The sequence below is a fragment of the Eptesicus fuscus genome, chromosome 1, assembly GCF_027574615.1.
Source record: "Eptesicus fuscus isolate TK198812 chromosome 1, DD_ASM_mEF_20220401, whole genome shotgun sequence".
Lineage (NCBI taxonomy): Eukaryota > Metazoa > Chordata > Mammalia > Chiroptera > Vespertilionidae > Eptesicus > Eptesicus fuscus.
The window spans coordinates 108,473,962-108,487,118 of record NC_072473.1 but is presented as its reverse complement, the minus strand read 5'-3'; the positions used below and the strand labels follow the sequence as shown (position 1 = coordinate 108,487,118).

The 13,157-nt window shown below is 40.1% G+C and overlaps 1 protein-coding gene and 1 pseudogene across 3 annotated transcripts in view; both read right to left on the bottom strand.

Moving 5' to 3' along the window:
• Positions 1–330: 330 nt before the first annotated feature.
• Positions 331–13,157, bottom strand: part of PABIR2 (PABIR family member 2) — a 31,043-nt gene continuing 18,216 nt past the window's right edge. For all 3 annotated transcript variants that reach the window (XM_028133216.2, XM_008156944.3, XM_008156942.3), the window contains exon 10: positions 331–472. In XM_028133216.2, coding sequence (XP_027989017.1) covers positions 403–472 — 70 coding nt within the window. In that variant the 3' untranslated portion in view covers positions 331–402. The remainder of the gene's footprint in view (positions 473–13,157) is intronic.
• LOC114228196 (small nucleolar RNA U109) lies at positions 6,734–6,860 on the bottom strand (annotated as a pseudogene).

The following is a 13,157-nucleotide window of genomic DNA, read 5'->3' as shown; positions in this document are numbered from 1 at the left end:
TGTTCACAGCTCAAACAGCTTCTTAAAAGCAGAATTCACAATAACATTGATTTTTTTCAGCCCCTATTCCTCATAGATATTAAATTGCCTTGCTATAAGGCAGCATGAACAAGAACTGGATTCTGATTCTGGTGGCAACACAATGACCAAAACACAGTCGGCAGCACCACTCATCACATGACAAAACAAAAGAATCCAATGTCACAAAAGTAATCAGAAAAAAAGCAGCAATCAAAACAGTATGTGGCAGTCACATAAAGCCCCCTTTTCTACGTACCTTATGATATACATCTTTACAGCACAGCACTGTATCCCAAGGCATCTCAGGCCTCATAATGCCACCCAAGGCAAGCTGTCAAGCTCAGGTATGCTTTCTAGACAGTAGTTTGTGGGTAAATAACATTATTCATTCATTTGTAGGTGCTCCACACATCTGGTCAAGGCAGGAATTTCTTCTCCTTGATAACACCACCTAGAAATATTAATAATATTTTATATATTCCTTAGGGCAACAGATTTGGGGAGAAAAATATCAACTGTGGTAGCTAAGTCATAGGAACTTGTGTGGTGACTACTCCAGGCATCATATAAGTTCATTTACACTCTCAGCACTGAAATCAATCCGCACGTCATACACTCCAACAACAAAGAACCGATATGGGTAGTAATGAAAGCAACTATGTGTTTTTTTCTGCTCTGTGAGAAATGACAAGTAAGCAGCTCAAACAGGAAAAGGAAACAGAACAATGTGCTTTAAACTGATGCAGAAAAATAAAATTAATATAATGAAAAGCAACTCATCTATTGTGAAATATATTTGAAACTATGTAGCCAACAGAGGACAAAAAATTTGTCAAGCAAGAGAATTTCTGATCTACTCTAGGTGTCATATAACTTCTGGGAAAATGAACCATTATAAAAATACATATCAGTAAAAAAAAAATACATATCAGTGCTTTCCTTAAATGTATTTGAGATTTAGTCCCTAGATCCAAAATGTGATCAGCAGAGAGAGAGAGAGAGAGAAGGTCAGAAGGTCACTATCCTCGTAAAATTGAACTTTAGAGAAGAGAGATGCCAAAAAGAGAATGGTGTCAAAATGGTTTAAATATGTAATACTTTAATCCTCATTATGGATCAAAGTTCTCTGCGTTCCTCTCACTGAATGATTTATGTAGGAAACAGCAGCTAAAACACTGAATCAGAAATGGGTAAATCACTTGGGTGAGAGATCATCCATCAAGATGAATGGAGGGTATGAATTGGAACATGCTACTGAAGACTCTGCGTCATGCTGCCTTTAGCCAGTGAATCTGAGGATAAGCCACTGCTGCTACTGCTCCTACTACTGCCATCTAAAATATCTGAACTAAAGACAAAGCAAAAAGAATTATAAGCAGATGTATCTATCAGGGTAAAAGTAAATATAACATGCAAAAACATAGTTTCAAGAACTCACGAATCAGTACAGCATTTGTAAATAATAAAAAGCAAAAAAAGCAATAGCAATGAACTACATCATGTGCTATATTCAGATACCTGTGAAAGTAAGACACTCGAGGTTCCCTATCATTTTAGTGCTCTCCAGGAGGCACCAGAAAGTCAATAAGCCTTCCTCTTGACAAGTCACAGTTTTAGTGAGGTTGTTCCCTTACCTTCAGCTAGAGATTTCTACCTTATATTTATCTTCTTACCTTCCCATCAGTCTCACAGTAGAAGGAAATGGTTACTCATTGAAGTACCTACCCTGAGCTGTGTGAAGTATTCTATCAAACAGTGCTTCATGGTCCTTCTACTCCAGAACCAAGTCTTTCAACTGAACTACATTTTACCACTTCCCCACTCCCAAAAGGACTTTGATTCAAACACATTTTTTCTAATTTCCTCCATTATTTGCCTTTCATATTCTTCTCATTTTATGAATTTCCTACACTGTTTCCTCTCTTCTTGCTTTCAAAACCCAAAGGTTTCCCTACCACCTCTAAAATACTCCTTTCTTTGATCCCTTCTATTACTATCCAGTTAAGCTTCTAAAAGGAATGCTCTCTATAGCCCAGCTGGCATGGCTCAGTGATTGAGCAGATCTTTGAACCAGGAGGTCACGGTTGAATTCCAGCCAGCGTATGGGGCATATACCCCAGTTGTGGGCTCGATCCCCAGTGTGGGGTGTGCACGAGGAAGCCAATCAAAGATTCTCTCTCATTATTGATGTTTCTCTCTCTCTCTCCCTCTCCCTTCCTCTCTGAGATCAATAAAATATATATATTTTAAATGAAAGGAATGCTCTATATTCACAGACCCAATACCCTCACAGTCCATTTGCCTCTTTAATCCTGACAACTGGCTTCTGCTCCTACCCTTCCACTAAAACTCCTGGTCTGGGGCATCAAGAGCCTCTACAGGCCAGCACAGGGATACCTTATCCATCCAGCCCAAACCCTCATGGCTCCCAACAATCAGTCTGGCTTTCCTCATAAATCTGCCTTCATATTTCAGCATTCACAATTAAGAGCTTTCACCATTTGCCATCAGGCTGCCTTTCCAGCTTTGATTCCCATCAATCCAAAATATAAGCTCTATGCTCTATATTTGGCCCAAATTCACTAATTCATTTATTCTAATATTACTGAGTTCCTGCCAAGTGCAGGAATTATGCTAGATATTAGAAAACAATGGTGTATAAGACAAACATGGTTCCTGCCCTCATCAAATTTACAGAACAGTGCAGAATACAGACACTGAAATAATTATGCTAATAAACATATAATTATAATCTGTGATCAAAGCAATAAAGGAAATATACAAGGGGCTCTGAGAGTATATAATATGGGAAACCTGATCTAATTTGAAGGAACAGGGAGGAACAAGGCTCCCTAAAAGTGATATTTGAGCTATCATCTGAAAGATGAGTAGGCATGAATGAGGTAAGGTTTGGGAGGAAGCAAGGATAGTTCTAGAAGCCAAAAGCAGGCTAGTGTGGCTATAGTATAGACAGTAAGAAGAACACGAGAAACAAAGCTGGAGAGGTAGTCAGGCAGTTTTAGGATTTATACGGAAATACTTTTTATTTTTGAAAAAGAAACAAAGCATAGAATTGGAGAAGGAATTATGAATCAGAAAATATGGGTTATAATTTAAATCTAGTCACTAGCTCCTTTGAAAAAGCCCATCCTGATCTAATGTGTTCTAAGGCTAAATATTATGAGCCTTTAATATTATCATTTTCATGAATTACTAAGTTAATATATTTCCAGTATTAAGTAACCTGTTGTACATTTGGAAGTTTCTGGGCCCTATACCACCTTCAATGAAATATAACTTCCCACCCGCCCTGCTTCTCTACTCTTCTATTTTTTCTTCAAAATGTCATTTCTTTCTATTGCCACTGGATTTTTTTAGGTGGAGACAGAATATAAACAGGCTTCAGAATAGTAAAAATTAAAATGGAAATGGTATATTCCACAGTACTCCTACTCTAAGCTCACTGCTGTCAAATGCATCATTAATAATACCACTTTTAAGAAAGAAGTTTGGATAATTTAGCTGGCTCAGATATGTTTTCAACCAAAAGGCAAAACAGATCTAAAATATGAATTATTCAAACTACTGAAAGAAAGTTGCACAGATAATCTAATACATTGGGAAATCAAAACACCTTTATATTTGCTTTGGAATATATGTGATATTTTCCTCTTGCAGGATTTGGCCTAGACTAATATTAAAATAAATTTATTTTCCTAAAGCACATATTGGCTGGTCAGCTGAAGAACATGCTCTGTGGTAGTTGGAAGGAATAAACAGGCTTGGATTAAAATTTGGCCACCAAGCAGATAATCTGAATATAAATAAAGACTTTCTTATTCCAACCACCAGACTTATGGTGAGCCCTGGGTTAAAAGATTCCATTTGTAACAAGACCTGCTGCTTAGATGAATCTTGTATTCATTCAAAAACACGGAAGATGTGGGTAATGAACACACAGTGCAATATACAGATGATGAGTTATAGAATTGTACACTTGAAACCTATAAAATTATATTAACCAATGTCACTCCAATAAATTTAATTTAAAAACCACAGAACATGCAGAGAAATCTGTCATCTAACACTATTGATTACCTTAAAAGAAATAAGCTAATGGAAAATTTACCAAGAAAAAAAGAAATCTGAACATGTCATATCTTTTCAAGAATTTTTTCTCTATTATTAAATATAAACATATGTAAAATTTTTATTATTAACAGAAAATCAGCATACTTATATTTAGTCACCAAAGCAATTCAGATTCAGAATTTAATAAACCATTAACCATGTATTTTCACCAAGCTAAAAATCTACTTTCTGTTTTAATTAATCCGGCACTACTACACATGGTCAGGAAGCAAAGACTACAAATCACAAATTACTCATTGTCAGTATATCTACATAAAGCAAGATTTATGTTATATTTTAATCCATAGATTAGTAAATAAAAGTGATTTTCACAGTATCTACTATTAAACTTCTACCAGGGCTTCTAAAAGCAACAAAGTATGGTCCAATTTGAGTTTTTATCTTCTTTCTTTCCTAGCTTAAAGTCTGATGGAGCCAGACAATGTCAGGAAAGCAAAGGATCTACATAATTGAAACTGAACATAGGAGTAAATGAATCAAAAGAGAACTAATTCAGTCCTAGCCAGTTTGGCTCAGTGGACAGAGCGTGGGCCTGCAGACTGAAAAGTCCTGGGTTCAATTCCAGTCAAGGGCATGCACCTCGGTTGCAGGCTTGCCCCCAGCCTGGGCCCTGGTCGGTGCTCGTGCAGGAGGCAACCAATCAATGTGTTTCTCTCATATCGGTATTTCTCTCTGTCTTTCCCTCTCTCTAAAAATCAATGGAAAAATATCCTTGAATGAGATTAGAGAGAGAGAGAGAACTAATTAATTCCAACCACTAAACATAATGTTGAGGCAATATGTATCTGAACCACACAACCAAAAATACTTATGACTATTAAAGTAACTCCCTCTGTCTAAAAAAACTAAGGGTGAAATTGTAAGAGAATCATTAAAACATTCAAACAACAAAACTAGGATGTCTGTTGTGACACGTACTCTCACCCCATCTGGTTGAGCTACTTTGCCTTATCCAATCAATAAATTGGGTTCAATCAGATTGATGAACAGACAGGTAAGTGCACTAAAAATTAGCCACAGCCTTATCAAGTTCAGCAGATATTGAAATAAGGTAAGATAACAGGGTATCCTTACCCCTTGATGTGAGTTAAACTGGCCCATAGGGCATTTTCTCTAGTCTCTACTATTTTACCTTAGTAAGGCCCAAGATTATCTTCCAATATAACCTCTAAATTCTTAAGATCATACATTTAAATATGATAATTTTCAGTCACGTTGGGAACAAGAATTTAAAAGTATCTGCACAGATGTCTAAGTTGCTCACATAAACATGTTCAAAGTATATGTATAGCCGAAACCGGTTTGGCTCAGTGGCTAGAGTGTCGGCCTGCAGACTGAAGGGTCCCAGGTTCGATTCCGGTCAAGGGCATGTACCTTGGTTGCGGGCACATCCCCAGTGGGGGGTGTGCAGGAGGCAGCTGGTCAATGTTTCTCTCTCATCGATGTTTCTAGCTCTCTATCCCTCTCCCTTCCTCTCTGTAAAAAATCAATAAAATATATATATAAAAAAAATAAAAAACAGAAACACTTCTGTTCTCTTTCCTCCCCAGCCTCTTTCAGCCATCCCCCCCCAAAAAAAAAACACAAAGTATATGTATACATTTCTATTAATAAATAAATCATAGCCCTAACCGGTTTGGCTCAGTGGACAGAGCATAGTAGGCGTTCGGACTGAAGGGTCCCAGGCTCGATTCTGGTCAAGGGCATGTACCTTGGTTGTGGGCACATCCCCAGTAGGGGGTGTTGCAGGAGGCAGCTGATTGATGTTTCCCTCTCATCAATGTTTCCCTCTCATCAATGTTTCTAATTATCCCTCTCCCTTCCTCTCTGTAAAAAATCAGTAAAATATATATTTTTTAAAAAATAAATAAATCATTATTAAACTTTATTCTTGGGCCCTAGCTGATTTGGCTCAGTGGATAAAGCATTAGCCCATGGGTTGAAGGGTCCTGGGTTTGATTCCAGTCAAGGGCATGTATCTTGGTTGCAGGCTCCATCGTGACCCTTGTCAGGGCACATGCAGCAGGCAACCAATCAATGCCTCTCTCACATCGATGTTTCTCTGTCTCTCCCCCTACCTTTAAAAAATCAATGGAGCCCTAGCTGGTTTGGCTCAGTGGATAGAGCATCTGTCTGTGGACTGAATGGTTTCAGGTTTGAATCCGGTCAAGGGCACATGCTCAGATTTTGGGCTCGATCCCCAGTAGGGGGCATGCAAGAAGTGGCCAACCAATGATTCTCTCTCATCATTGACGTATCTATCTCTCTCTTCCTCTCCATTCCTCTGAAATCAATAAAAATATATTTTACAAAAATCAATGGAAAAATACCCTCAGGTGAGGATTAACAAAAAATAAAAATAAAATATATTAAATAAATAAATAAATAAACCTTACTCTTGGTATGTCACACATTCACTATAAAATTGTCTTGTCATGACACATATAACATTAAAAATAATGCTAAAATCATTAAGATTAATCTAATAAAAATGTTAAAATCATAAAGGTTAAATTAGCAGTCACATTAAAACTGAAACTTCATTGAAGACTTTTTCCTTTTCTGTAGGAGAAATAGACTACCACTTAGTCTTGACTAGCAGCCCTGAAATTTCCTTTATTTTCTTTTTTTAATATATATTTTTATTGATTTCAGAGAGGAAGGGAGAGAAAGATAGAAACATCAATGATGAGAGAGAATCATTGATCAGCTGCCTCCTGCATGTCCCACACTGGTGAATTGAGCCTGCAACCTGGGCTTGTGCCCTGACCTGGAATCAAACCATGACCTCCTGGTTCATTGGTTGACACTCAACCACTGAACCATGCCAGCCAGGCAAATTCCTTAATTTTCATGCCACGGACTTATTCCCCCAAAATGAGGAGCAGAACATAAGGTTCCAACCATGCAAAAAAAAAAAAAAAATCAAAGCACCATGCAAAGAAATGTGTACTTAAAACTCTTGATGTTCATGAAGACTAAATGCAAAATGGCATAATTCCTGCCTTGTGGTGACAATGTTCCCCAGATTTTATTATCAGAGATTTCCGAATTTTCTTTTAGTAAAAAATATGATATAAAGAATAGGCTTAGTATTTCTTTGGTGGCAGTTGGCACACTGGACACTAATTCCAGATGGTTCCATACTCAAACTTCACATTTAATTTCTATTTCAAAGATGTCAGATTTTAAAGGTTATTATCTAGTACAGTTGTCAGCAAACCGCGGCTCTCGAGCTACATGCGGCTCTTTGGCCCCTTGAGTGTTCTAACGCCACTTCTTCAAAATAGACTCGCCCAGGCCGAAAACCAATTTCTGCGCATGGGCCATGAAGTTTCAATTGCACTGTATGTGTGTGCCCGCACATGGTACTTTGTGGAAGAGCCACACTCAAGGGGCCAAAGAGCCGCATGTGGCTTGCAAGCCGCGGTTTGCCAACCACTGATCTAGTATATAAACTTTAAAGTGTTAAAGCCTATCTTTTATTTGCAGGGTAGGTCAAGGAATTAACTATAACAATTTAAATGATCATTTACTAATGATCTGATAATTTTTCTATTCCCTAAATGGTATAAAAATTGTACCATTGGTTTCATTATCAAGTAGATTGCTATCTATGGCAATAAAAACCAGAACACAGCTACTTCCCCTTTTTCTCCCCATTTCTAGAAATATGTATATCTGATCAATGAAAATACATTAAAGAGAGAAAAAAGTTTCTGCAAAGGCAGGATCCAATTTTTACATATCAGGAATAACTCATATTTAAAATCTCTTAGCTATAGACATAAATGTCAACAATATTATTATACAAGGTGTCCCAAAAAACTTAGTGAAATCTTAAGTTTTAATATCCTTGGAAGTCCAGATGCTACAAACTTACTAAAAATGTCATTTAAATTTTTAATTGCTTAAATATATATATATGAAACTTAGTTTTGTGAATTTTGAGTAATAAGTTTCTTTTTAACATATCATTTGAGCCATATATTGGCTTCTTAGCATTCTATGAGTGGCCGTGAATAAAGCAAATCTCTCCAGTGTGAGGGAACACTTTTTGTGTTTATGGATCAAAAGTGCCCTTTATCATCAGTGTTCCCAGGACTCTCATTGCCAGTCACAGGTCCTCAGAGAATGGAAGTAGGGGCAACAGAAATAGAAACCTAACAACAGCCACGATCGTCTAAAGCTTAGGTTGCTGCTTAGAGGAATAAACGAATGGACAAGAGAAGAGAACTTTTGGTAAATACCATGCCTTCTCTTTCCTTTCTTATTTACATGAACCTGTTTTATGGCAACTTGCACAATCAGTCTATGACAATATTTTTTATAAATTACCTCACCCTGTCTGTATGTTTCTAGCTTGGCAAAAACCTTTTATATCTTTTACCTAACTTGGTTACTTGGTTAGTAACTGGGTAAGCAAATCTATTTATAATGCCATGCGCCTATATTAAAACATACTTTACCATAAAAGTGATATGTAGTTTCTACTAAGTATAGAGTTTCATCTACTAGTTATCTTGACAAGCTTTAGAGGTTTTCTCTTTTTTATCATCTACATACCTGGAAAGGCACTCTGTACCAAAATTAGCACACTGAACTACCAAGGACAGACAGAGATGAGAGAGAAGAAAAACTGTGGGGCTGAAAATAGCTGGAACAATCTAAAAGGCATCTGTTCCAAGGTTAGAACAGTGCTTATCAACAAGTCTAATAAACTAGAAAAATCTAACTTCCTGGTCAACTAGAACTACAAGTTATCTTCCACAAAATGTGGAATAAGTGATCTGGAAAGGAATCGTTAACACTTATACCTTATAAGTGGCTTACACAATTCTTCCATTTAAAGGATACAAACCTTTTAAAGTGAATGCCCTTGTGGACTCAAAAAAAGATCCTCACTTTCTACCATGTGACAACACAGAGGATGGTTGTCCATACACTAGGAATTGGGCTCTCACCAGACACTAAATCCACCGTTACCTAGATGTTAGACTTTCCAGCCTCCAAAACTATCAGAAATAAATGTTTGTTGTTTAAGGCAGTTTGCTGTTAAACGGATTTTTTTTTAACAGCAGCCCAAATGGACTAACATAAATTGAATTCAAATTATTCCTAAGATTAAAAATGGCAGCAGAGTAGGAGGATGCTCCCAGGAACAAGCTGGAATTACAACTAAAATATGGAAAGGCTTCCTGAATAATCAATAGAAAACTCAAAAGAGAGAACTCTGATACCCAAGGACTGAAGGTGGAGACCACATAGAGATTGGTAGGAGGGGCAGAGGCACAAAAGGGTTGCCCAGGCACCCACAAATGGCAACTGAAGTCCTGGAGAGATATCTCAGCTGTGTGTGTGTTGGGGGGGGGGTGCCACTGAGAACTCTGGGATCTAATCCCAAAGCTGAGCTCCCCAGCAGAGAGCACCAAACTGAGGAGGGTCCCCACATAACATCTAGCTGTGAAAAGCAGTAGGGTGCTGTCTGCCAGGGAGTGGCAGCTGAAAGTTCAGGCACCCTCTTAAAGGGCCAATGCACAAAAGTTCCCTGTGGAGCCACCCCCCTTATGCTCTGGCAGGGGGAGGGTGAAGTGGACTGGAGCTGTGAGAGCAGAACTCAGGACTGGGGAATCGGGGGGGGGGCGGGGCGGGGGATAGAGCTCAGAAGGCAGACACCCTAAGTTTCTTGGGCTGAGTCATTCCCTCACACAGCACAGGACATCTTTCCCACATAGACATCTGCCTTGCCTGGGGAGAAGGCAGTCAACACACCCTATTGGAAAACACCTTGCCCTGAGGACACTTAAGAGATTAAAAGTAACAATTAGCCTCCAGGCAGAAGCAACTGCCACACACTGCAGAAAAAACTCTCGCCACACCTGAGGACGATTGCCTGGGGGCAATTCAAGTCAGAATCCTATTAGTCTGTAGACAGAGGTGGTCTCTGGAGGCTTTGAGTCCTAGCCTGATCCAATCAGATAAGAAATTTATCTGAAACAGAGTTCAGAGTAATGATGTTAAAAATGCTCAACAGTATGAAAAAAGATATAGTAACTATGAAAAAAGAACAGTCTGAGGTAAAGAATGACATGACACAAATAAAGAACACATTGAAAGGAATACACGGCAGATTAGGGGAAGCTGAGGATCAAATCAGTGAATTAGAAGACAGTGGAAAATATCACTGAATTAGAGAACCAAAAAGAAAAAAAACAGGAGGATAGCTTAAGGGAGCTGTGGGACAATGTGAAACATAACAATATTAGAATGGTAGGTGTGCCTGAAGAGGCAGAAAGGGAGAAAGGAATAGAGAAGGTGTTTGAAGAAATAATGGTAGAAAAATTCCCTAAATTAGTAAAGGAAAAAGTCACACAAGTTCAGGAGACACAGAGAACCCTAAACAAGAGGAACCTAAACAGACTCATGCCCAGACACATCATAAGTAAAATGCCAAAAATTAAAGACAAAGAGAGAATCTTAAAGGCAGCAAGAGAAAAGAAAACTGTTACCTACAAAGGAGTTCCCATAAGGCTGACACCTGATTTCTCATCAGAAACTCTACAGGCCAGAAGGGAATGGCATGAAGTACTTAAGGTAGTAGAAAGCAAGGATCTGAGACCAAGATTACTATATCCAGCAAGGCTATCATTCAAAATAGATGGTCAAATAAAGAGCTTCCCAGACAAAAAAAGGCTAAAGGAGTTCATCACCACCAAGCCAGCATTACAAGAAATGCTAAAGGGATTGCTGTAAGGGATTGCTGAGAAGAAGAAACAGAGAGAGAAACCTAGCCATACAGAATTAAAATGGCTATAAATAAGTACCTCTCAATAATAACCCTAAATGTAAATGGATTAAATGCTCCAATCAAAAGGTGTAGGGTAGCTGAATGGATATAAAAACATGACCCAACTATATGCTGTCTACAAGAGACCTACCTCAAAACAAAGACACACACAGGATGAAAGTGATGGGTGGAAAAAAATTTTCCATGCAAATGGAAAAGAAAAAAAAAGCTGGAGTAGCAATACTCACATCGATAAAATAGACTTTAAAAACATCATGCTAAGCGAAATAACGCAGTTGGAGAAAGATAAATATCATATGATCTCACTCATTTATGGGATATAATTAACAACATAAACTGATGAATAAAAATAGAGCCAGAGGTGGAAAAATATACTAGAATATAATAGAATCCTGTTATTTGCAGATTTTTAATATTTCCTACAACTGTTGTGATAGCATACTAGGTTAGTACAGTTTCAGTAACATTATTATACTTAAAATCCTTTTATTCTTGAAATATTAATGTTTATTGCATGTAATATTATATGCAAGATCATTTTTCTTAAATAATTGATGTTTATTGCATGTAACATTATCATATTTAAAAATCATTTTTCTTGAGATATTAATGTTTATTGCATGAAACATTATTATATTTAAGATCGTTTTTCTTTATTTATTTTTATTTATTTATTTATTTAATTTCGTTATTGATTAAGGTGTCACATATTTGTCTTCATCCCCCCATTCCCATCCCCTACCCCTCCCCATGGATGCCCCCACTCCCCTGTTGATCTTAACCATTGGTTAGGCTCCTATGCATGCACACAAGTCCTTTGGTTGATCTCTCCCCCCTACCCCCACCCTCCCCTACCCTCCCTCTGAGGCCCGACAGTCCGATCGATGCCTCCTTGTTTCTGGGTCTGTTCTTGTTCATCAGTCTATGTTGTTCATTTCCCCAAGATGAGTGAGATTATGTGTTACTAGAAATATACTTATAAGAACCGAATGTGAGACGAGCAATAATAGTTATGCTGACAGGCAAATGAATCAGTCTGTAGTGAGTTTCTTTCTGGACCAACAGTTCTTTTGAGACCCAATTTCAATGTCCACCAGTTCCTTATGTGTAATGTCGGCACTGACTTTTCAGCTCTGGATGGTGGACAAATGGTGGTAATGCAGGTCCGACTCCCTCTGGTTTGGTCTCGCCTGGATGCAGGGGCGTGGCTTCACCCGGACTCAGGTGTGCTCGGCCTCACCAGGTCCCGGGATCCAGCCTCACCCGGACCCAGGGGCGCATGGCCTCACCCGGACCCTGGGGCGCATGGCCTCTCCTGGACCCAGGGGCGCGGCCTCACCCAGACCCGGGACCCAGCCTCACCCGGATCCAGGGGTGCATGGCCTCACCCAGACCCGGGATCCAGCTTCACCCGGACCCGGGACCCAGCCTCACCCGGATCCAGGGGCGCACGGCCTCACCTGGACCCGAGATTCAGCTACACCCAGACCCAGGTGCACGTGGCCTCACCTGGACCCAGAGGCGTGTGGCCTCTCCCAGACCCAGGGTAGTGGCCTCACCCGGACCCGGGACCCAGCCTCACTCAGATCCAGGGGCACATGGCCTCACCCGGACCCGGGATCCAGCTTCACCCGGACCCAGGGGAGCGTGGCCTCACCCGGACCCCGGGGCGCATGGCCTCTCCCGGACCCAGGGGCGCACGGCCTCACCCAGACCCGGGACCCAGCTTCACCCAGACCCAGGGGCGCGTGGCCTCACCCGGACCCAGGGGCGCGGCCTCACCCGGACCCGGGACCCAGTGGGGCTTCGTCTTCTTGATCCCAATTCCTATTGGTCAATTCCCTCTCAGCAATTCCTTCAGCCATTTTCTCAAAGCTCCGGGGCGGCTGCCGAGGAACTCGCTGGGCGGCGGGCTCGGCGAAGCTCCGGTGCACCCAGTGCGTGGCGGCGGGCTGGTCCAAGGTCCCTGCGGTGGCACTCAGGTCTGCAGCGGCGACCAGTCGCTGGGCGAGCGCACCTGGATCTGGGACCCAGTGGGACCTCGTCTTCCTGATCCCAACTCCCATTGGTCAATTCCTTTTCAGCAATTCCTCCGGCCATTGTTCTGGATGGTGTCTGCTCTGTTTTCCAGTTGTAGTTTCAAAATTGTTGTGGTAGGCAACAATCAGGCGTCTGC